Source organism: Anguilla anguilla, chromosome 2, assembly GCF_013347855.1.
Source record: "Anguilla anguilla isolate fAngAng1 chromosome 2, fAngAng1.pri, whole genome shotgun sequence".
NCBI lineage: Eukaryota > Metazoa > Chordata > Actinopteri > Anguilliformes > Anguillidae > Anguilla > Anguilla anguilla.
This window is the reverse complement of record NC_049202.1, coordinates 61,476,777-61,502,185: the sequence shown is the minus strand read 5'-3', so window position 1 is coordinate 61,502,185 and position 25,409 is coordinate 61,476,777. Positions and strand designations below refer to the sequence as shown.

The 25,409-nt window shown below is 49.2% G+C and overlaps 2 protein-coding genes across 6 annotated transcripts in view; one reads left to right on the top strand and one right to left on the bottom strand.

The window, feature by feature from the left end:
• Positions 1-2,088, top strand: part of LOC118221912 (zinc finger BED domain-containing protein 4-like) — a 34,540-nt gene extending 32,452 nt beyond the window's left edge. For 3 of the 4 annotated variants that reach the window (XM_035407345.1, XM_035407343.1, XM_035407344.1), the window contains exon 6: positions 75-2,088. In XM_035407345.1, coding sequence (XP_035263236.1) covers positions 75-1,528 — 1,454 coding nt within the window. In that variant the 3' untranslated portion in view covers positions 1,529-2,088. The remainder of the gene's footprint in view (positions 1-74) is intronic. The other variant, XM_035407346.1, reaches the window with a different exon arrangement.
• A 6,050-nt stretch (positions 2,089-8,138) lies between these two features.
• cdc42ep4b (CDC42 effector protein (Rho GTPase binding) 4b) overlaps positions 8,139-25,409 on the bottom strand; it is a 29,976-nt gene continuing 12,705 nt past the window's right edge. For both annotated transcript variants that reach the window (XM_035405398.1, XM_035405399.1), the window contains exon 2: positions 8,139-13,256. In XM_035405398.1, the coding sequence (XP_035261289.1) occupies positions 11,983-13,017 (1,035 nt within the window). In that variant the 5' untranslated portion in view covers positions 13,018-13,256 and the 3' untranslated portion in view covers positions 8,139-11,982. The remainder of the gene's footprint in view (positions 13,257-25,409) is intronic.

Sequence of the window (25,409 nt, the reverse complement as noted above, 5' to 3'; positions counted from 1 at the left end):
CAGGAGCGCACCTAACATGCATGTCTTTTTTCTTTGCAAACACAAGCTAAAATGTTGTAATTACATTTTTTCAGTTTCAGGTGGGCCTTCAAAAGAACGCCACAATGCAAGCCCTCTAGTCCGGATGATCGTGACAGACCTGCAGCCCTTGTCTATAATTGAGGGCACTGGATTTCGGGAGTTTATGAGAGCACTGAATCCTAGCCATAGTATTCCAAAAGGAATATCTACTTTACGTTCAGAACTCCTACAGCTGTATGAATCAGTAAAAAAAGAGGTGAAAGCATCCCTCTACTCTGTGCACGATGTTGTCCTGACATCAGCGACATGGACAAGAGGAACAAAGTCCTATCAGACAGTGAGCTGCCATTTCATCAGCCACAACTGGGAGCTGAAATCCTACGTGCTGGAAACAAAAGTCTTAACTGATAGAAATACAGGGATTGAAATTGTCAACCAACTGCAGACAATTTCAAAAGAGTGGGAAATTACAGAAAAGGTCCATGCTGTGGTTATGAATGGGCCTAATGTATTACGGGCTAGGTCAGGTTGGACATACTTTCCATGTTTTGCACATACTTTGGACCTTGTGTTCAAGGATGTGTTGAAGGGCGACCCGGCCTATGAAGCACTTCTGGAGAAGTGTCGACAAGTCGTGCAGTTTCTCCACTGCAATGCCACAGGCAAGCTAAAGGATTCACTGCCTCCGTATGAGCTAATGCTATCCGAGGAAACCAGGTGGAATTCTACATTCTACATGCTGGAGAAGCTCTCGCAGCAACACAATGCTATCAACAATATGCTCTCCCACAGTGGTGAGAAATCTCTCCGTCTAAATGATCATGAATTGTCAAAAATTCGCAACATTGTGTCTGCTCTTCAACTTTTCGAAGAAGCGGTAAATGATATGTCACAACAGAAGTACGTCTCCGTTTCCTGGATTATTCCTGTGGCGAAACTCCTAAAGGAAACACTGGGAATGCTGGCACGGAATGGGAACAAAGTAGCCGAACAGCTGGCAGAAAATTTTGCAAAACGAGTTACAGATATAGAAGATAACTATAAACTGGCAGCTAGCACAGCTTTGGATGCAAGATTTAAAGTCACCCTTCAGTCTGCTGATGGTAGTACAGACCAGAATAAAATAAAACTATTGCTCAATGAAATACTCAATCCCGGCAAGGCAGGCCAATCAGCACGCGCTAATCTCGTCTCTCCAAGCAATTGCCCTGTTAGATTGTGGAAACTGCCTGAGTGTGAAGAAGAATTACGCAGATACGCCACCAAAAAGAAAATTCCAAGGGAAGGGAACCCACTGTCCTGGTGGAAGGTCAACGGTGAGGAATTCCCAATTCTCCAGAGAGCGGCTGGCAGGTACCTTGGGATCGTCTCCACGTGCGCCCCCACCGTGCGAGCTTTCTCCAGGGCTGGCGAGGTCTACAGTCTTCAGCGGCTTCGCCTAGAGCTGGAGACCATCAGCGTGATGCTGTTCCTTAACGGAAACTATATTTTCTCCAAAAGCAATTGATTAGATCATAGATGTATTTGTAAAATGTATTTCCCATTATGGAATCCACGCAACCCTAGTCACTAAGCTCTGCAAATCCATTTTATTTCAAGTGATGTGAGAGTCAGACAGGCCAAGGCACACCTATTGCATCATCGGATTTAATTGATGACCAAGTGATTTACATGATTGTCTCATTTTAGCAAAGATTTTGTGTTTTTAATTTTCGTAGTTTTACAGGATACTTGTATCTTTAGTGTATCTTTGCCGTGGTTCAGATACTTCCAGTGTGAAGTAACTGGTAGTTTGTACAATACAATATATCCTGCATTTAAAAATGTATTATGGTTAATTGTTCATGGAAAAAAGATCTGAATGCATTGTTTCATTAATTAAATCATACATTAATTCATGTTTTTAATTCATTAATTATTGCTTCCATTCTAGTCTCACAGAATATTTGTCGTAACTTAATAGATTTTTTTCATTTTCATCTGGTTGTGAGTTATACATGTTGATAAAGGTTGATACAGTTTGCTCTGCCTATCAACAAATTCGGCGATTTAATTGATAATTTATATCTTTGATAACAATTACCAAATTAAAACAAATAAATATATTTTACTTGTTGAGTAAGTGAGGTGTTGATGCACTTGTGTTCAGAATGGCGGACATCAAACAAGGGTGTTAACGTTTACAATGCCTGGGTTTGGAAAATTAAACATACTTCAATTAATCCTCACCTTGCTCACAAGATTATTTTCATTTCATTTGAATTTGGATAAACTTCTCATGTCTTTTAAATACCGCCAATCGGGAATTTTTTTCAAAATGATGAAAGGCCAGTGGTATCACATACTTCAGAAATGGCCACTAGATGGAAGTAGATAGCAGTGGATTGGCCTTTTATCACATTTTCCACAGGATCCTTTGATTTGTACTGATATTGTAATCTGGAGTATCTAGAGGTACAATCTCCAAATGGATAGTCATAGTTATGCGAAACACAATTTTTATGTTCCCATAGTGTTTACCCAAGTTCTCCCACCTTATCCCTATGCCTCGTTCCTGTACAGAGGTTCACACTCCAAGATTTCTTTTCCACAATGGGCTTGACACAGTTGCTCTTTTATAATGAAAGAAAATGTTTAGTAAAAGAACTAACAGAGCAACCATCCTTTTGTAGTTTTGACCTTATTCAGACATGTAGGGAGCTGAGAGGCTTACCACAGCTGCTCAGAGGCTTACCACAACCCCTGTCTGCATGGGGAATGTGGGGGGGGGGGGGGGGGGGGGGGGGGGGGTTTACAGCTCATAAATTGGTCCTCTGTGGACTGTGCCACATCACACTCCTCACTTTGTTGTGCTTTATTAACCACGAAACAAGATAGAACATGAAGTTAAGCCTAAATTTATCATTCAAATCAAACCCGACTGCATTTTAAGCTCCTAGAGACGTTCACTCTACCCAGCAAGGCCGGTCAGATGAACGCACTTGAACTTGAACAGCAGGTGCACTGCATTAACTGAGCTGCACTATGAACAGGCTGTCAGAAGAGGATGCCGCACTCTGAAATTCACAAAAAAGCCCCTGTTGGGGGGTGGCTCATTGTGCCCCCAACACGGGAGGTGCTCAACGAGGGCCATGTCTGCTTCTGGTTTCCATGCCAACCTTCTGGCCTTAATCACTTAATTAGCCCCAACATTTACGCCGTCTGACATTTCAGCTGCATTTCCTGAGAAGCGCATGAATGCTGGCTGAAGACCGTCCTCGTGTCCCTATCCGAAAGGTTCTACTGTGGCGTAATCTACGAGTGAACCAGCGTCCTGTACCCACCGCCCACTCCCGTCCTGCCGTAACTCTCACCTCCACGCACCGCGTCGGTGCCTCGTATCCCTTCCTCGTAAGTCCACCGGTGACGTTTTTAGTGAGGAAGCAGAGATGATTGGCTGGGTTCCCTGCCAAAAATAATAAAATAAAATTAACCCAGCAGGCCGGCGGGACCCCGGGGACCCTGCATGCGCCGCGGGGCCTTATTCATTGGACCGGCGGTCTGCCGTATTCAGCGGGATTTTAAATGGCGCACGTTTTTCTCCCACCGGCTTCCGTTTGGCGCGGGCAGTTAGACAGGCGGCTCGTCGCCGGATCCTAACAGCCGTGCCGCTGGCCACAGGTCGCTGAGGGACAGGGCGGGCTCCAACTGAAGATGCAGAGTCCAGAGGGTGAATGTCCTCCCCGGTATTTCGTTCCAACCGCCCGGATTTGTTGATCAGCACAATTTTTTTCAGGCAAGAGTTAGAAGTGAAATCAGCTGGCTGAGTTTGTGGGAGGAAGAAACGCACACTTTCTGAGCCCCTGGACTCTGGTCTTGCAGGTTTAGATTTCAAGACAGAAACCTAAACCCAAAGTATGCCTGTTAGATCAGAGCCTCACACAGCCCTCAGCACCGGCCTTCATCCCAGACATGATTGTGATTCCTGAAGCGCAACGAGCTGCTGATTGTTTCTTTTTTAATTAGACAGTTTAAATGTCGAGTGAGGGATGATTTTGCACCCTTAATCCTGTGTTGCAAATAACCGATATCGCTCATTCATTTAATCAGCCAGAGCAGTTCTCCGACAGCTACTGCTTTCAATTTGGCTAATGTGCAGTGGAAAGCTTTTTTATTTTTTTATTTTTATTTTTTTAAAAAGGTCACATTTTTAACCAATCAACTGATAGATCAACAACTGATAAATTAATGAAGATATGCTGGCATACTGCTTACTGAATAAAGAACATACAAGAATGAATCTGCTATGGCTTCAACACACATGTAGACTGAGTAAGAACTACTCCCCCTAGAGGCCACTCTTGGTAGCTTGCATCAGTCACAGAGTCATGAATTACATGTTCAAGATCGACTGAACTTTGGTCAACTGAAATTAATTTGTCAAGATAAAGATTTTGCAGATTGTTTCAACCAAAATGTACAAACTAACTGACGCCCAGTTCAGTTCAAATTCAGAAGAGGGATGAGGGACTTTAAAAAGTATCACATACCTAGAGCAAAGGCGATAATTATTTAAATTTTATAATAACCAGACAGCTGAAGTAAGAAAGAAATAGACCCATTATTGCTTAATAGATGAATATATAGCAGTGGACTGATCCATGCAGGTGTAAAGAAGTCAACCCAGATCGTTCACATAAGAGACAGTGATGGGTTAATGATTTAGCACATTAAGCACAATTAAGCGCTAAGCTCTATGATAAACTGTATCCAAGGCACATAAATTTAGTTCTACATAGTGGAATATCAGATTGCCTGTAGCAACAAGGGCTAAGGCAGCAACAGCAGAACTGTGTGCTAGTAAGGGGGACCTGGCTAATAACACTGAGACTTCAATTCCCATGATTCAATTCCCAGGTATGGCTCTGTCATTGCACACTTGAATTACTTCAGTAAACATCCAGCTGTATTAAATGGATGGTATGAAAAAAAACAAAAAACAATAAGTTGTGTAAGTTGCTCTGGTTAAGAGCATCTGATAAATGCCTGAGTGTAAGAAGCAATGTAATCTGTGCACTGTTTTGAAATGAAGTCTGGGTGCCCCCCGGTGGAGCAGCGTGGAACTGCACAAGGTTCAAACGTGTCGGAAACCACCGCCTCGCTGCCGCTACACCCACCACAGCATCCAGCCCGCTGCACACATGAGCGGGATTCTGAGGGGGAGGTCAAGAGGGCGGCGGTCAACATCTCCTTCTAAGGAGGTGGCGGTCACTAGCACAGCTATATACGCTGTGAATGGAGCGTGTACTGCTGCGACTTCTCAGAGAGAGAGAGAGAGAGAGAGAGAGAGAGAGATAGAGGGAGAGAGAGGGGGAAACCCGAGAGAGGGGAAAACAGAGAGGGAGAGAGGGGCAGACAGATAGAGGGAGAGAGGGGCAGGCAGAGAATGGGAGAGGGAGACCAAGCGGGAGGGAGACTGAGAAGAGGAGAAAGGGGGAGACAGAGAGGAAGAGGGAGAGAGACATATGGAGCACAGATGTAGAGCTCTGTGCAGCCAAAACACAAGTCTTTTAAACAAGCACTGCCACAGAATTCTAGCTATTCTCCTCTTTCCATCTCTTCCCATCTTCTCCCTCTTGCTTTCTTTTTCTCTCTTCCTCCATCCCAGTCTTTTTCCTCACTTTCTCTCTCACAGCCAAGTAACTTAAAAGCGTGGCGTTCTAGAGTACTGCTGCAGCAACAGTGAGCCATTTCCCTCTGGCGAAGCGGTGAGTATATTGTGGTGTTTTATGGGAGTTGTAGGCAGGACGAGGCAAGCCAAGCACTCCTTCGGATGGCTGCCTCTGAGGAAAAAACAGCTAAATCCCAATCACTGCCCAACAGGACCACGCTTAGCCTGTCCGCTGCGTACACAAGCCAGACGGCCCTGAGGCGGGCAATAGCGTCGCTAACCGGCTCCACTTCTGCTCAGAACAAGAAAATGGCATCGATGTTTAGTGCTGTGCGGGGGGGGGATATTGGGCAAAAAGTTGAATTCCAGCAGGACAGACTTTTTGGAAGAATTGTGGAGGCACTGAATCGACGCTGAGAAAAAAAGAAGAGTGTAAAAACAGGATGAAGAAGGATGGGAAAGGGGGGAAGAGGTGGGTGGAGGTGTGAAGGGGTGGGTTAGAGCGCACCCCAGCTCCAGGCCAGCGCTCCAGAGGCTGTCAGTGCCAGGCAAGCAGGCCAGGTTAGGGGGTCTGTGAGCTGGCTACAGAACGCAGAGTCCAGGCTTTTGGTGGGAGGGGGGCATGTTTCCCCACTCTGCACCCCGTCCTCCGGCAGACTGCATTATGTGACAGCGGTATGGGTCACAGTGGGGCCCCTCTCTCGGGCCCCGCGGGCTCCATTGTCCCGGCTCGGCCCGGCCCTCGTGAACGCTCGCGGCATTTCGTTAGTGCTCATCTGTCCTGGCAGCACAAAGCGAAAACGAATTCTGCCCCCCTCCCCTCCCCTCCCCTCCCCTTTGCTCCTCTCTCCTCAGGACCCCTCTCACCACACTCAGAGCCACCTGCTGAGCCCAAAATACAGCTGCTGTTCGTGACTGGGACGTTAGCCCCTGTCCTGTCAGGTTAAAACACTGATATATAAACACAACAGACCTACAATAGGAGAAAATAACTGATGCGATGTAGACAACAGACACGGTTACAGGTGTGAAAGGAAACTGTGTAAAACTGATATACGGATGGACGGATGTATGTATCGATGGAGGGATTTTAGCTTCCCCTCCACAGGGCTCAGGGGGGCACAGAGAGTTTGAGCATGCTCCTGTCTTCTGTTTATGGGAATACACGGCTGTCAATCCAGCTCTGCTGAACCCTCCCTGCCTCCCTGCCTCCTCCCCCTCCCCCTGCTTCTCACTTCAAATACTGTCACTCTCACAGTATCACCCACACCCCACCCGCCCCTTTTCCCCAACAGGCAACTGCCTGAACATCGCTCCCATTGTCTCCTGGGTCAAAACTCCTTGTTTCCCCTCTCCACAATATGCACTCTTCTCCCAAGCAAACGCAACACAAACTGTTCTGGGCAGTTCCCTCCCCGGCCAGCACAAAGCAGCTATTGTCTGCCACAGAGCTTTCTGGAGCACGGCTGGGTTAGTTTAGCCTGCGCGACACTGACAGGACAGAGTAGAGAGCGGGACGCGGGGAGAGAGAGAGAGAGAGAGTGAGAGGGAAGGAGAGAGAGAGGGAGAGGGAGTACAGTATAATATCTTAATGGAAAATTTTGTCATGTTTTATTTTTAAAAGTCTTCAATTACTTGCACTTATTTGACCATATTCTGCCATTTTTGTAAAAGCTTGTGCGTGCGTACTGCGCACATGTATGTCTGGATGTGTGTATTCAGAGTACACCTGCGACCCATGTGGACTCCACCACCCCCAACACCATCACAACCTCCCAGCGTGCGGATGTGAACATTTGCAGTGGACACACACACACACACACACACACGGATTAACACAGATTAGAGAGAGCTGTACAGAGCACCAGATAATCACCAGAGAGGGAAACTAAAGCAGAGAATCACTGCACACCTTCTGTTCCCCTCTGCCTCTCACTTCAGCTTCTCTCATTAGTCAATTTTTTTCCAGCATGCACTGCTCCTCTTCCTCAGACTCATACTTACATCCTTTCGTGTTTCATGGACTGATGATCATTGAAATGTGAAGTGTGCCTCTGGCCGGGTTTGCATTTATTTCAGGTATTCCATGTTGAACGTGTTGGCAGGCAAGCACCCCCACCCCCATTCTTCAGTGACCACAGCTTTTTAGGCCTTCATGCAATGCTTTACTGAAACATATCTTGTACTGATACCAGGGGCTCTGTCTCAATACTGCATATTAAAACACTCTCATTGTGTTCTAATGCCTGATAATTGTAGAAGGCTTTCCCAAATCCATGAACCTTACTGAAAACAGCAGGGGTCTGGGAAGGAGACCAGGGGCATGAGGTCCTGAAAGGGGTTTACAGAGTAGAGGATGTTTTGGTGAAATGGCACCTGACACACTACACACACACTACAAACACTACATACACACACACACACACACACACACACAGAGGCCAAACCAAATCACGGGCTCACACGATTAAGATTACCAGCTTTTTGTTTTATTGAAAAATATAGTTGTTATTTGGAAGAGGAAAGCAAAGAAGGTAATTACAGGTATTTATACAGAAGGAGAGAGAAAGAAACATCACAAAAAAATTTTATAAAATAAAATAAAAATCTACAGCTGAAACTTAATTAAAACATTTTCCCCGTCGTTTCAGACGATCCCCCCCCCCAAGCAGGCACTAAAGCGGGCGTTCTCAGACGGGTACCGTGAATCAATCTCTGACTGCGCCGCAGAAGCTGCCACCGCGTGCCACAAACATGACACAGCCACACCTGTGGCTTCCATCACCACGGCGACGCAGAGACCGCGAACGAAGAGGTGTGACACGGTAAACAAACCGCGCGCCGTCCCGTCCGGATTGAGCGCACAACGCGCCGCGTTCTTTGTCACGGGGTCAGTCAGTCGGCGCCGCCACAAGCTTACGTTAGCTCCTCTTCATGTGGGCCGAACGCACCACTCACTGAACCCACAACACAAACACCTGGAGACTGAATCAGCAAGATTTTATTTTTTAAAAAAGAAAACAATTTAAAAAATGAAAAGACCGACCTTCAACAGAATCTGCTGACTAGTCCTCAATAACACGCACAGCCCACAGCAACGGTCACCTCTCCTCTAATCCCACAGTCACAGGGATTTACCTTTCTAATAACACCTCCACGCCAGAGACACACCAGCCCCATCGATTTATCAATACCGAGCCCCCACCTTCTTTTCCAACAACTCATTCACATTCACTTTACCCCACACGAGCTTGTGTTCGGCACAGTCCCAGACTACAAGCACGCTTTATAACTGAAGGACTGAAGCGAAACGGGGCGCTCTGAAATTTGGCACACATTTCCCAAGCGTTCCCGCACTCTTCCTGAAACAGAATCATGGCCGCTCCCTTTCCACCGGCTTTCCCCCGATGGAGAAATATGTCCCAGCATGCATCTCCAGGCCGCTGTCGGTTAAAACCTGCTCTCTGCTTACCAGGCAAACAAGATTTTCCACATAAACAAATTAATTCACCAGCTTGCACCCACACCGCACTGTGACGGCAGCAGGGCGGCATCAATAGAGTAAGTGTATGGAGAGTGACCGCATTTTCAAACAGTTGGAGCTCTTCTTTTGTTTGGGGTGAAGGGGGGGGGGGTGCTTTTTTTTGGCACGAGAGTACAGCATCGGTGGATTCCTTCCCGAGCACCGGATAAATCGCACTAATGAGGAATGATCCGGAAACCTCCGGGAAAAAAGATGACTCTCCCTCCCCGTCCCTCTCTGTGTAATGTCATCTCCCCTCAGAGCGAGGAACAGGCTGTAAATATCAGATTAGATGAAATGGAAGCGAAAGCAGACAGGCTTTTCCTGCTTCCCAGCACGGGCTGCTGTGTGTTAAGGCCAGAGCAGAGAGCAGGCATATTAGGGGATGGGTGTGCTGATGGGGCAGTAGCTTCAAAAGAGACCTGCCCCTTTTCCACTACAGAACTGGAACCAGGCTGGCTCATTATACCTTTCTCACTTTAGAGCTGGAACCAGACTGGCTTATTATAGCCCTTTCTCACTGTAGAGCTGGAACCAGGCTGGATAATTATAGCCGTTTCCCACTGTAGAGCTGGAACCAGGCTGGCTTATTTTAGCCCTTTTTCACAGTAGAGCTGGAACCAGGCTGGTTCATTATAGCCCTTGCCCACTGTACAGCTGTGTAAGAAACTTAAATGAACATTTAAGTCACACAGAAATCCTCTGCCGTTGCCAGCACTGTGATATAAAGTTCTTCAGCTCTGGCTGTAGGTAACACAATGCAAAAGCGCTAGAGCTGTCGCAGGTTCCTCTGAGCCTTGGAAGAAAACATGAGGGACCACGTCAAATCATTCGACACCCTGACTACATCTCTCCACCCCTTCAATCATCACTCTCTCTCTCCGCAAAATGTGCACGTACCAGAACACTCCAAGACACATAAAATACCCTGATTCCTCTGACCAGTCAGCCATTTTGAACCCTGACATTCGTAGTTGAAACAGTGGCAATAAAGATGTCACTATTCAAACGTTACTGTACTAAGAAATGCCACGCAGTTCTTGTTTCAAATTTTTTTTTACAGCTAGTTTGTGTTTAAAAGTTGGGAAAGAAAAAGAGGGGAGAGAAAAAAAAAATTAAAAGCATATACTTTAATGTTTGTCAAATGTTTGTAGAAATCTGTACAAAAGTATTAGTGTTTTAGGGTCATAGAGCTCTGAATTAACAAAACACTGGAGCCACTGCCAGTAATGCCAGGGTGCCCATGCCCACTGTCTTGTGGTTCTACTTGGGGAGGGCTCGAACCACTTAAAGGCCACAGTGTTAGATGCTGTTACGTGCAGACAGGTTGTCAGTTTTTTTTACAGCTCAAGTCTGGTGTGAACTTAAGTACCTTGGAAACAAACAAACAAAATAACTCAACTCAAAGTGAATCCCTAAATAGAATGAATTCTAAAAGCGTATGTACAGTCAGCAAGCTTTAATTTTCTTTTTCTGGTTCCCTTGTAGGCAAAGACTGGCTTACACATGACAGAGAATGTTTACATAGCCAAAAACTCAGATTCCCAGAATACACTTGGGGATCATCCTTTGTGCTTCTTCATTTCCTGTCAGGTGATCAGGTGGAAAATAAAGACAATGATAAAGCAAGGAATTCCAAAAAATTACAGCTAGGGACCAACTGGCAATGCAACAATATGTACATACAATCAGTACTACAAAAATATCAGTATTGGGGAAATCACAATTATGTGTTATTGCAGGTATTAATCTCAAAAGAGGAGAGGATTGGAACAGATCTGTAGACCTATAAGTTTTTGTGAAACTAGCACTCTCCTCACTGACATGCACACACACACACACATAAATGCACGCACGCACGCACGCACGCACACAACCACACACGCACTTCCAGTATAAAAGTGCTAGGCTGCTAAGGCCTACTATACTTTCTATTCTCAGCACTCTAAGCCTGTCTCCCCTCTGTGGGAAACTGCAGTTAAGACTGTGCCAGTCCCTTTCACCATGTGTCTCACAGACCGAGAGCGAGTAGGGGGGGGGGGGGGGGTAACTGGAGGGAGGGCTGTGGGAAGGGATTGCTCTGGGCTTCTTGCTTTGGTGGCAGGGGCTGCCTGTCAACACAGCATTTTGCCAAAAACACTGTGACTGAACCAGCAACCAGCAAGGAAGCTCTCTGATAAGCTCTCACGTGAGACTGGCGGATGCGTGTAACACACACGGGCGCACACACGTTTATTTTTTTTTACAAACTAAAAAACGACATGGTGCAGGCTGCTGTCCCCTTCAACTAACACCGCTGCCTTCGTGAGATCCCAAATCCTCCTGGATTAACCAGACGGCAGTGAGAACATCCCGTCACCATGGCAACGGAGGCTTTTCCGCCAAAGCGCCGGCTCTGTCCCGAGTCTGAGCAAATGGAGATCCATCAGTGTATCAGATGTAACCTGACCCATGTGCCAGGGCCCAGGAGCGACAGTACTGTAGTGGCATCACCGTGTGTGTGTGTGTGTGTGTGTGTGTGTGTGTGTAGTGACCAGTCCTACTCTACCCAGGGACAGCAGTGTAATTCCGTAATGCTATGAAGTATGACTCATGGGACTGTGGGTTTAAAAATATTTGGGAGAAAAACTGGGCTCTTCCCTCAGGCTCTTAGCTACCCTCCCACCCCCTTGGTGGGGTCTGAGGAGATCGTCTCTAACGCGTCCTAAACAACTACTCATTTTAGAGTCACCCAAATCCCGCCTTTCCACGCCATTTTCATAAACTTGAGTAGCGCGCGCGTCCTCCTCTACACTCTGATTTCGTCTTCGTCCTCGTCCATGAAGGAGAAGTCTTTCTCGTCCTCCCCCTGCGGGGAGCTGAACTTGGCGCTGTCCGAGTCCCCCTGCGGCTGGCCCAGTGGTTTCTCCTCCAGGGCGGCGGAGCCCGAGCTGGAGACGGAGCAGCTGTCCAGGTGGTGGTGGTGTCGGGGGCGGAGCTCGGGGGTGTAGGGTCCGCCCCCGTGAACAGTGGCGCGGGGCGGACGGACGGGAGCCCTCTGCAGCCTCTCTTCCTCCTCCTCCTCCTCCTCCTCCTCTTCCTCGGCGGGCGGGCTGAGGGGCGGGGACGCCCTGCCCTCGCTGTTCTTGCCCTCCTCGAACCCGAGGTCGTCTTCGTCCCAGGCCTTCTTCTCCATCACGCTCAGGATGTCCCCCAGCATGGAGGGTCCCAGGTCGATGTGGAAGGACATGATGGACTCGGCATGCTTCATCCCCCCCCTGGGGCCGGTCGAGGGGGGAAGGTCGGTCAGCTCCCCAAAATTCTTCTCGTCAAGCTCCAGGTCCAGCCCCCGGGCGGCCCCGGCCACCGCCGCCGCAGTCGCCCCGTTAACGGGTTTGGGGTCCCCCTCGCACCCCTTCCTCAGCGGGCTGGAGGACAGGCTTTTGGGCACCCGGGCCACGCCCCTCTCGTGGTCCTCGTCGTTGAGGTGGGGCAGGGACACGGCGTTCTTCACGAAGGCGGGCGAGTCGCCGGGCGGGGCCAGCAGGGTGTCGCGCTTGTCGGCCCGGTTGACGGACTGCGAGCGCTTGCTGCTGCGGAAGGTTCTAGAGAGCAGGCTCGGCTTGGACCCGGGGGAGGCGGACCGGGCCTCCTCGTCCCGCGGCGGCTCCCCGGACCGGCTGCTGAGGAAGGAGGTGTCCCCGAACGCGTCCCCGCCCCGCCCCACGTGCATGGTGTGCCGGAAGTCCCCCAGGGGGGCGCTGATCATCTCCGCCGTCAGGTCGGCCCGCGACCGCCGCTTGGACTGGGACGAGCCCGACACCAGCTGCTTTAGGATGGGCATCTCTGCTCCGGGTGACGCTCCACAGAAAGGGTTCAAATATCAGGCTGCGAACAAGCAAATTTAAATTGAAAGAAGGAAGTTCTACAGCTAAAAAAGGTGCGCCGGGTAGTAGCTCTCGGACAGGGCGTGGCCGTAAGGCGGTCAGGGAACGCGGATATCCAGGTACAGGGCGGTCACAGCCATCGCAGTCGCTCAGAAGGCCGGCCTTGGTCGACAATCGCTGACATCCGCAGCCCAGCCTAGAAAGAGACGAGAGGAAATTTCTTTAAAAGAAATTCTAAATCAGAAAGAAAGAACACAATGCAGACAAGGAGTGTTAAGGAAGTAGAACTGGAACTCAGGGGATATAAATATAATCAGGTATTATATTTTCACTATATTGTCTCAAAGTTTAATCCTGATAGTCCCTTATAAAAACTAACACATTTAGAAGGCCTAGACTGTACAGACACTGTCAGCTTGGCTGTGCAAATGCAGACACTGTTAGTCAGACTGCACTGACTCTGGCGGGGCACATGGAAAAGCTCAGAAATTTCCCCCATTTCATTCCAATCTTCTGGATCAGCCTGTCCTCAGCAGTGCCAGTTTCTGTTTCTCCTTCATGCATTTCGCAAGGAGGGACAGTCCACAGCTTGAATCACGGATGACGGAGCGTCCAGTGTACTGCAGTGTTAGCTCTCAGTATCCCTCAGTCCCCAGGCAAAGTTTAACAAAAGTGTACTACAGAAATGTTCAAAGATAAAACAGGAACAAACAGCATGTACTGCATAAGCCACGGTCAAATATTTAAAGCCTTCATAAACACGCAAGCTCGCGTAAGTTTGAGCTTAAAAAAACAAAAACAAACTTGAGCTGCACTCAGCTAATGGCAATTCAGTGTACTGGAATGAGGACTGAAGAGCCTGGTGTTACGGGGGGGGGGGGGGGGGGGGGGGAAGGGAGTGAGAGAGCAAGAGAGAGGGTGCGGTGCGGGTCGGTGTGGGGAGAGGGGGCAGGGGGTGTTCCCTCTAAAACGGGAATCTCTCTCATGCAGTGGATGGAGGTCTCTGGGACGGATTCCCCTCACGTAAGCGGCCCACCGATCCCGTTCCAAAGCCACTCCGTACGGACACACCACACACCGCACGCCAACAGATCTATCATCATCAGGTCCTCTCTCCGCCCCCCCACCCGTTTCCTGGGAGACCGACCGTTCCCATTCCCACCCCCACCCCTGTGACCACACCCCCTTACATAACGCTGAGAATCTTGATGCGGCCCATCCCATCTCATCGCCACCCACTCAAAAACTAGGAATGAAGAGAAACTGCATTTTCTCTGCATGGACACCACAGCTCTCCCCCCCCCCCCCCCCCCCAGTCTCCGGGAGGTATCGAGTCTCTGTGTCACTCTCAGTCTCCCATTCCACAGCCCGCGGCGTCACCAGATCGAGTATCTCGCCCGTCCTCTGCTTTTGAGAGGCCTTGGCAGCTTTCCGACAGCTCCAGGGGACACTTGAGGCCTCTTCTAAGCTACTCTCTCTCTCTCTCTCTCTCTCTCTCTCTCTCTCGCCAGTCCCCCCATCTCCTGCCAACAACTCAGACGGCAGCCAGAGCAGAGAGACTAAAAATCACGTTAGCTCCGGTCCACCCTCAGTTCTGTCTGCAAGCCGTGAAAAAGGCCAGCACTGAAATGTGTGACAGCAGCACCGGTCTGTAATCCAGGCCCCGGAGAGCTGCGGGGATTCAGCTGTTCTGGTTTTCACTTTTGCTCAAAGGCTAATCCATCGGCTGAAGCAGATTACACAGTTAACGCATCTCGACTGGTTTCCTGGGTTTGAATTGGTTGATGATTTTAAGCCTTCAATGAGTAGCTTTTTCACTCAGTGTTCTAGAACTCCAATGCTTTCACAGTTACCAGCAGCAATTGTTACCCCAGCACTAGCACATTCGGGGAAGAACACTCCAGTGACATATTGGCAACCCAACACCTTAAGCGTAAACCAATAATGGACAGCCCTGACTCTTGGAGGACAGGCATTCGGTTAGCCAGCCCAGAAACATCGGTCGTTAAAATGTGCAGTTGTCTGCCCTCATATTCTTTCTTTCAGAATTATTTTTATTGAATTCCACAGGCTGGAACATCATGGATGGCAGTTACCAATGCCGTTATTAATGCGCAAAATGTATCCAATTTATCATTCATCACATTCACATGGACAGGGGCAGTAATAATAATCAGCCATATCTCAACATGGCATTTGTCTGGCCTGATACTGGACATGTAGAGCCTCGGACTGCCATTGGCAAACGGCCCTTAATCACTCGGCCAATCAGAGAGCAGAAGGGAGTGAGGTGTGGTCTGTCTGACGTCAGGTCCCATCTGCAGAAAACTCAAGCCGAGAAACTATCAAAGAATGCTAAAAATGAGCCGAAGTGGTTGTAAATTCCCAGAGCTTCAAGCGCAGACGCTTGAGTGGAATACCAGCACGGGCACATGGGTTTGGCTCATGCTTCAAATTACACGCTTGAATAGCCGCCGTAACGGTTGCGTTCCCAAAATGAGCTCCAGTGCCAGTTCATTTACACTTCCACCGCCGTAGCTTGGGAAAATGAAGCTTCACCTGAAACTTTTTGGATTTCCCGTGGATGGGCGCACAGCGGGAATGCTGCGTCACGCCCCTTCGTGGTGAACCCGTTCGGTTCCTCCCGCTCGGACGGACTTCGGAAGGGACTCCATGTTCCTTCCTTGTAAGCTCTGAACTGTAAACAGCATCGGTAACCAAGCCAAAATATTCTCCGGCCCAGTCATTTCCAGACACCGCAACAGGAAGCTCTCGTTTCACACGCTACACTGATCTCCTGCCCCAGTCTAATTACACCACAATCACCTGTGCAAGTGCCTCATTACTAATTTACCCCAGCCACTCGTAAACACCACTTAGGACAAACCGCTTAATCGATGTGCCTTCTCTACAGCAGCGATCTTGGCAGCCGTGAAATGGTGTACGTGTAAGACCAAGAAGTACCGTAAGAACTGACAGGACAGGAAGAGGAAGTGATCTCACGGCCTCGGAACTCCTACAATGACGGCGGCGGAACTTCTGACGCGCCTGCCTTTGTGCGTGTGTGTGTGTGCGCGCGGGAGCGTGTGTGTGTGTGTGTGTGTGTGCGCGCGCGGGTGTGTGTGTGTGTGGGGCTGCACAATGGACGAGGCAGCGGGCGGCAATACTCCCGAGAAACGTCACCCTCGAAAATATTTACACGGCCCTGCAACAAGAGCCCATTGAAGTGGAGAAGCAACTGTTGCTCTGGGGGGAGAACAGAGAGAGGCTTTGATAAATGATAAGCTAACCCAGTTTCAAAAGGACAGAGCGTCCCCTGTGGAGAGGACCATCCCCCCCCCCCCCCGCAAACCACTGCGGGTTTAAAACTCTTCATTCAATAACCTGATATAATTCCCCCCCCCCCCGCTTCACAGAGCCGTGCTATGTGTCTCTACACCCAGCCCCCACACCGAAAAATCCTCATTTACACAGCTACAAGGAAACTACCCACCCCCCCCACCCCGAATTACAGCATAATTCTCAGCAATCACCCATTTGAATGTTTAACTGAAAGAATGGCCCATTGTAGAAGTCTAATTATACCATAGATGCCACACACTAAAAAATGCATCATGGATGTAGAGGCTTCATTATCAAAGACTGGCAAATGTTTTTAAAAAAAAGAAGAAGAATTTATGAGGAATAATTTCGTGTGGACTGCATTAGCAATTAAAATACGTTCTGAAAATCCCCAGGGAATGGAAACGTCAAAGAAAAAGCCCACAAACAGGCCTCGTCATGAGGCTACATTTTCACACAGCTACACTGAAGCGCAGGTAGCAGAGTTAGCATCGCCCCACGCACAGAGGCGACACAAAGAACTGAGAGAGTTGCCATTTCTGAAGGGAACGCGTTCAAATGTCAGAAAATGCTGCGACAAACCTTTTGTCATTACCACCAAGGCCAACAAGCTCATGTCAGGGGGACATTTCAGTGGGAATCCCGGTCGTATTACATCATCGCCCTTAATCCAATCAGGGCACAGGAGACGCTTCAGTTCAAAGCCAGACAAAAAGGTCTTTGCCGTTATGTACAAATATGCACTTTGGAGTTGGGGACATGATTGAAAATGACATATTAATGTAATCCACCTCTAAAAGTACCAGTACAGTCAAAGACCCTGAGTTGACCCCGCTGTGACCTCTAGTGACAGTGACCCCTCGCAAAACATCTCAGGTTCCCAAAACGGGCGTACTAAAAGGAGCGCTACAGGGGGCCTTCTGAAAGGAGTATGGGGTATGGAAGTAAACACTGAGTCCTGGGCAGAGGGCGTGCGTCCGTATGTGGGAGAGAGACTGTGCGTCTGCGTGTGCGTCTGCGTCTGCATGCACCAGAACACGAAAAAGAAAGACTGACACAACACCAGCCGAAGCGCGAAGCCGGCCAGCGCCACCAACCAAGCGTCCGAGCGACAACTTCCTGTGAATGACACCGGGACAAATGCCCCCCTCCTCACAAACACACACACACACACACACACACACACACACACCACAGGCCTCCTGCCAAAGCCGGTCTATAGAAAAGGCCCCAGGGCGCTGCGTTTCAGAGCAAGAAAACCGTTTCCGTTCAAACACATCCATGCAAAAAAAAAACCCTACAGTGGGGAGGGCGGGGGGGGATTTACACCAACATTATGTATGTGCGACTGCAGCCCCCAGGGAAATCCATTCCCACAGTATCTGCCCCCCCCCCCCCATACCGAGCTCCATACAGTGCAGCCCAGGGACAAATTCCATTTCAGCCATTTTTCACACGACCGGGGAGGGCCAGCGGTCAGCTGTCAGACATTCCACAACGGCCGCACCAAGATGGGCCGCACACAACCAAACGCACGGACCGCTGCTTTAGCCGTACCAAGATTCTTTAAAAAAATATACTATTAAAAAAATATATTATTACTATAATATAATATATAAAATCGTAAAAAAAATTCAATTGTTTAAAGATTAAAGTGATTTTTCTTTGATCGCTCAGAGATATAAAAGGAAACGGCAGTTGCAGGAGTCACTCAGGAGAGACAGGAGTTTCACGCTACAGCTCAACGCTCAGAGGGGACCTGGGGGAGTGTGTGAATGATTTACAGGACGTTATCTTCACCGCTTATCACATGACATGACATGACATGGCGCACGCACACAAACACATGTATTCTTGCGCGAGCATACGCACACGCATGCGCGCACACACACAGACACACTTTCACTTTCCTTAACCAAGGACCGCAGTCAGCAGTCTCTCTCTCTCTCACCTCCCTCCCAGTCTCTGGTACCAGCATGCAGCACCAGAGAGCCGTGGGCTGTGCTGCTCTTTGGTATGTTGGTAGTCAACACTTAAGCCAAGTAATCATTTTTATTGTATGGTGTAATTACACTGGTTTGTTCTATCTATATTGGTTGCAGATTTTAATGTGAAAACATTACGTTTACAGGCATTTAGCAGACATTCTGATCCCTGGTCACTTTTGCTTGCACACCCATTTACACTGCTGGATATGTACTAACGAAATTCAGGTTAAGTACCTCGCTCAATGGTACAACACAGTATCCTGCCTGGGAATCGAACCAGCACCTAGTAGGTTGCAATTCCAGTTCCCTAACCATTATACTCACTCCCAACCAGCCGACCCTGTAGCTCTCCGAGACCAACTTTACATACAGCCCTCTCTCCCTCGCATTCTCCATCTCTCTCTCCAGCTCAGGATAGGTGCAGCGCTCAGCCCAAAGCAGCCAGCTCCTGTTCCTGCTGCCAGGATTCATTTCTCAAACGCCCTCGTGACATTACTAATTCAGACCCAGTGATGCAAGCCATCCCCGCTGTGGAGCATTAGTACAGGGGTTTACATAAGCGCCATGTCAACAGCCACACATGGCCAAAAGAGACCCCCCCCCCCCCCCCCCCCCCCATCACCACCCCGTCTGCCCCCGTGGGAGGGCATGCTCCCTAAATTACCCTTCTCCCCCCCGGCTACCCCCCGGCTACCCCCCCACAGAGGTGTGAATAATCCCTACCCAGCGTCAGCACCAAGTACAGCTCAGTGAGATTCAGAGCTCAGGGGGTAAGTGGCTGCACATGACTCACATACCTCTCTACTGCCCCCTCTGGTCAGGAACGCACTGACGGGACGACACGCCGCACGCTCTGGCGTTAGCCTCTCACAGTACACAAGCGTACGGGCACTCTGCGGCTGTGATCGATTAAGAGCACTTTTATAAGAGTCTTTTTAAATTAATCCACTTAAGGCTCTCAAGAGACCTTAACAGTGCTCATTTATAAATGGCTCCATTTGGACATTTATCTTTCATAACACTACAGACCTGGCTGGAACCAGGCTGGCTCATTATAACCCTTTCCCACTGTAGAGGTGGAACCAGGCTGGCTCATTATAACCCTTTCCCACTGTAGATCTGGAACCAGGCTGGCTCATTATAACCCTTTCCCACTGCAGAGCTGGAACCAGACTGGCTCATTACACCCCTTTCCCACTGTAGATCTGGAACCAGGCTGGCTCATTATAACCCTTTCCCACTGTAGATCTGGAACCAGGCTGGCTCATTATAGCCCTTTCCCACTGTAGATCTGGAACCAGACTGGCTCATTATAACCCTTTCCCACTGTAGAGCTGGAACCAGGCCGGCTCTTTATAGCCCTTTCCCACTTGCAACCAGGCTGCCCTGCACCATTTAAGTCCTAGGAAACTTTCCCATTCACTTTGTCAGAGTGAGCTGCACTAGCCTAGCCCACAGCAGCGGACAAAATGAACACAGGGGAGTTCAGAGGCTGCAGGTGGTTGAAACCCTGAGTTGCAGACCACATCCCTGTGGCCATCATGCAACAGACACCAATATTGAAAGTGACGTCACAGAAACAGACAAGACTGAACGCTGAGCAACACTCCTCAATGAAGCAGGCTACTGCAAGGGAGGGGAACTAAATTAACGCACCCCCTGGAGTCCATTTGAGGTGCTAATTCACCCTGGGAGGTGAGAGACAGACACAGGTAATTAATCCAATCACCATTCAGTCAGCCTACTACCCCGCCTGAGGGCAATTTACAGCACACAAGGGTGAGGAACCAGTAAGCGCTGCAATCCTGGACTGATTTATACCGTGCGAACGACGGCTGAACGGTGTGTTGAAAAAAAAAAAAACCATGCGCACTGGAAGGCAAATTTGAATCGGGTTTGAATAATTTACATAACGTCCCAAACGTTTGCATCAGGATTCTCTTTCCTACAGCAAAGCCCCAACTACAGAGAATGTAAGACGAGAGGATCCCAGCTCCATCAAACGACCCAAACAACAGACACTGAAACTTTCACACTTCGAAAGACGGACTAAACCTTTCCAAAGCAATAAATAACTTTTTTTTTTTAACTCCCAAAAAACTGCAGATGAGCAGAAGTGCTTCCCGGCACCCGGCTGAAAACTGCAGGCTATTTTCAGAGGGGGCAACAGAGGGGTCATCTTCATTTTTCTTAATTCCTTGTACAAATATAATGGCAGAGGCGTGGGCTACTTAGCAGAAAGGCACAGAGGACTAAGTGCTGCCGGTTTGTGAATTGCCCATCAGTACAGTACAAGCACACTCATTTCACCTCTTAAATTGCCTCCCTTCGATTATGACAGCTGGTGGTATTATTATTTTATTTTATTTCATTTTTTTGAGAGCAGTTCACCTTGGACTGCCCCTGAACACCGGGTGAACCCCTCTATCCCGCGGGCGATCCTAAATTAAACCGCCTTCACCCTGCACGTCTCCCCTGTCACCTGACACCATCCCGCCAGCACCCTCAGGTCACACCCGCGCATAGCCTCGTTACGACCCCCCCCCCCCCCCAGGCCTCCCTTCTCTGCTCACACCTCACTGCAAACCGTCACCACCCCCCCCCACCTACACCCACCTCATTATGCACCCTCGTCCTGTATCTGACACCTCTGCGTGACACCATTACCTGCGGCATTCTCTCACCTCACATCCCCGCCCCCTCCATTGTGTCTCCAGATCAAAGCCCCCGATAGGGCGATTGCACTGCTATTCAGGGACGGGCAGAGAGATTCGGCTTCATTGACATTGAAAAGATCTTCTTCCTGTGCCCCTGCAGGGGTCTGTGGATCATCTGCCTGCAGCTACAGCAGGCCTCACCTTTCTGACACGACACCTTCAACCTGTACTTTTGTTGCCCCTGTTTTTCCAGTATTGGTAATTACGTGTGTGTGTGTGCGTGCGTTCCAGATACATGTTCACGACGGTTGCTCAGTGAACAAGGCGTCACTTCCGCGCCCTTGCTTCGGTAACGCCGTGTCTTTCCGCGAAGCCGTGCTTTGAAACGTGAGGTTATCAGCGAGTGCAGCAGATCCACTCCTCCACCGAGCGCTCGCATTCCCAGCTTCCCCTCTTCTGCAAGCGGATACGCACACGGAGCAGCTCTGAGCTCAGCACCTCGGCTGGAGGCCGCCACAGCGCCGCCACGCTAGAGATTCGGATCTGCGGTGATGTGATGCTAAGGCCAGTCCCATAGCCCTCTGAAGAGCAGGTTTTTTTATGTTTCCTTTTTTTTCAAAATTATAAGCCAGTGTTCTAGAACTCAGTTACCAGTTCCACATTGCTTTCAGTTACCAGAGGCGATTATTACATCAGCATTAGAATACCCAGTTAATAACATTCTAATCCCGTATTTGTAATCTTGCACCTTAAAGGGTTAATTATTACGTCACACCACAGGACAAAAGAGGTTCTGTGAGCCGTGCGGAAATATCACGATTACCCCATCCTGCTGCTGAGCACCTGATACAGTAACACTGCAGGTTCTCTTTGAATACATAGCTATTGTTTTATGAATGATAGAGCCCTTCCTTTCCTAGTGAGCGGTAACTAAGGCAGCTACAACAGCAGACCTGTCTTTCCTGTTAATCTGACCCCGACCGACTGTCATGGGCCGCTGTTCACACGAGTGTTTCCTCTGCAGTGCCGAGGCTAGGCTAACCCTGAAGGCAAACGCGCACCAACCGTACGGGCCGCTAAAGGCAGAATTCTGTTTACAGACAGGCAAGAGCATTTTCATACATACGGTAATTACGTACACCTAGATATTCAATGAAGCAATTCAGGGTAGGCACCTTTCTCAAGGGTACAACAATAGTGCCCCAACAAGAACCCAAAACTGTAAGCTCTCATCTCATTTAAGTCCAGCATCCTAACCAAACTACTACACCACCGCCACTACATTAAGTCAATTAAACGGCTGACTTACTGACCCCCTCAAACAATGAAGTGTCAAGTTCGCTTTCACTCAAACAGATTTTGGCACAAGGTGACAGTGTTCACACCGACCCACATTCATTTTTGGAAAGAAGCAGACGCTACGGATAGCACTCTGGGACAAACAGAACTGTGGATAACGTTTATGTTTTCAGGGCTCCAAAACTGACTCACCGTTTGCTCATCAGGCCCTGGCCATAAGGTCAGTAGGATCTCAGGAGCGGTGGCGGTTTCTGTTCGTGAACACATATGTGCGTAAAAGCATCATGGCTTCTGAAACGCAGAAGCAGCCTGTCGAGCGCCCAGGACGACGGAGCAGGGGGTGGGGCCAGAGAGCGGACGTCTAAGCCCAGCGAGTAATCCTTGTGTCTAACGCTCAAAACGTAAATACGGTGGAAAACGAGGGCTAATCCCCGGCAGGCTAAGACCGCCATCGTCGCCGGGCCAGGGGGGGCAGAAGCAATTAAATACGGATGACGTGCGTCGGAGCAGGAGAGAGGAAGCTCGGGTGGAACGGGAGAAAGGGAGTGGGAATGAGAGCATGAGAAAGGACAGAAGGAAAAGAAGAAGAAAAAAGGGAACCAGGCAGGGGTCAGTGTATGTATATCATACATAAGCAGCACCTGACACACCTAGCCTTCTGTGAGAAGCCCAAAGGTGCGGGTCCCCTGAGTCGGCCTGAATGAAAACCACCCTGGAGAGAGCCTGCATTAAACAGCACTCACCTGAGAGAGAGGGGGAGAGAGAGAGAGAGAGAGAGAGAGAGAGAGAGAGAGAGAGAGAGAGAGGGGGACAGAGAGGAAGAAAGAGAGGGAGAGAGAGAGAGAGAGGGGGACAGAGAGGAAGAAAGAAAGGGAGAGAGAGAGAGAGAGGGGGGGACAGAGAGGAAGAAAGAGAGGGGAGAGAGAGAGAGAGGGGGGGACAGAGAGGAAGAAAGAAAGGGAGAGAGAGAGAGAGGGGGACAGAGAGGAAGAAAGAAAGGGAGAGAGAGCGAGAGGGGGGGGGGCAGAGAGAAGGAGGGGGAGAGGGAGGAGAGAGAGGGTGGGAGAGAGGGGGAGAGAAAGAGAGGGAGGAGAGAGGCAGCGAGAGAGAGAAAGGGACGGAGAGAGGGGGAAAGGGAGGGAGAGAGGGAGAGGGTGTGTCCTGTTCCATTTCAGTGTTTTGCTTCTCACAGGAGAGTTCCAGCCTTTCCTCATTCTTTCCCCCCTATTTCCAAGAATCCTTGTGTGAAATGGTCTCTACAAAACACAATACACAAATAAAATGTAATTTCCTGATTTCAGATCACGGGTGTGCCCTGCCGCGTCCTGAAGGCATGGCAAAAATAAAAATAGAGATCAGCCTCCATGTTCGTTTCCTTTCTGAAGTTGTTATTCTCGCGTTGCTGGCGGGAAACGGGGAGAGCGGTGACCTGCAGGCCAGCTCCTGTGCAGGGTCCCAACAGGAAGCCGCGGCTAACCGCTAACGAAGCGGATAATTAAGCTTTTATCCCCGTTAAATCTCTGCAGTCCGCCCCCCACCAGCGTCCTTGCTGCCCGACGCCATGTGCGGGACGTTCAAAAATAGAGTGACTCAAAATATGGCCCCCTCACCCTACCCTGCTTGGGACCACCGTCACCCCTCCACTTGCCCTCCCTACAGGGCCCGAAGGGCTGGAGGGTGTGGTCCTGGCATTCAAATAGGCAAAAATGGGACGGCATCCCAGGGCTGTGCCCCATCCCGGAACGATTTCATAAATCTCCCACTTCAGGGGAGGAGGGGGGGGGGGGGTTGGTTGATACTCACTGCCCCAATACTGCTGGAACATTCCCAAACCTCATCAGCACAAGAGGGGTGGATTTGGTTGAACCTTCACAGGCCTCCCATACACACTGCTATAGTCGGGAGATTAAGCCGCCCCCCCCCCCCCATTCACAAATCTCTGAACTACACAACTCAACTGTAACAACTCAACCACACAACTGTACTGGTGGCAACACACCAAGCAGGAAGAAAACATTGCATGAATATTACCTACAGTACTCATTCTTCCCTAACAGAGGGTTATGTGCCCTTCTGATACTCGAGCAATGCTTGCTGTACAGGCACTGACCAATGGGAACATTACATTTTGTATGTGCATTTGCAGTTCCTCCCAGAACCGATGAATCATTTCACCACGTCGAAAAAATCCACCAGAGAAACGCAGAGACAGAGAGGCAGTAAGAGAAAGTTAAGAGAGACACAAAACTCCCCTCCCACTCACCAAGGTTATAGCCCCACAAATAAAAAAAGTGCCAAATCAGCAGAAAGATAAGCGTCTGATTGTGGTGCGCCATGGGGGATAGGCCAAAACCAGCGGACAGGGCAAAGTGCATCATGGGAAGGAAGGAGCTATGATGATGACAGCCATGCTCTAACAGGAAGGGAGGGTGCGAGAGGGAGAGAAAGCGAGAAAGACTTTGCCCTCCAGCCACATCGGAAATAGACTATCTTTGACCTACGTGATGACTGGTTAACAAACACGCATGAATGATCCCATTAAAATCATACTATAGATCTTCCCCTCTTTCCCCATCTCACTCTCTCTCTCACACACACACACACACACACACACACACACACACACACACACACACACACGTTGACATTAAAATCATACTGTAGATCTTCCTCACTTTCCCCATCTCACTCTCTCTCACACACACACACACACGTTCACATTGAAATCATACTATAGATCTTCCTCTCTTTCCCCATCTCTCTCTCGCACACACAAACACACACACACGCACATAAATGTTCACATTGAAATCAAACTATAGATCTTCCTCTCTTTCCCCATCTCACTCTCTCACACACAAACACACACACACACAAGTTCACATTGAAATCATACTATAGATCTTTCTTTCACTCTCTCTGAGCACACACACACACGCACACACACGCACACACACGCACACACACAGGGCTCCTAGCCAGACGTCTTTGTGGGTGAAAACTACAGGAAGTCATTCAATGCTAATGAAAGACGGGGCCCCACTGGAGGCCATTAATTCAATG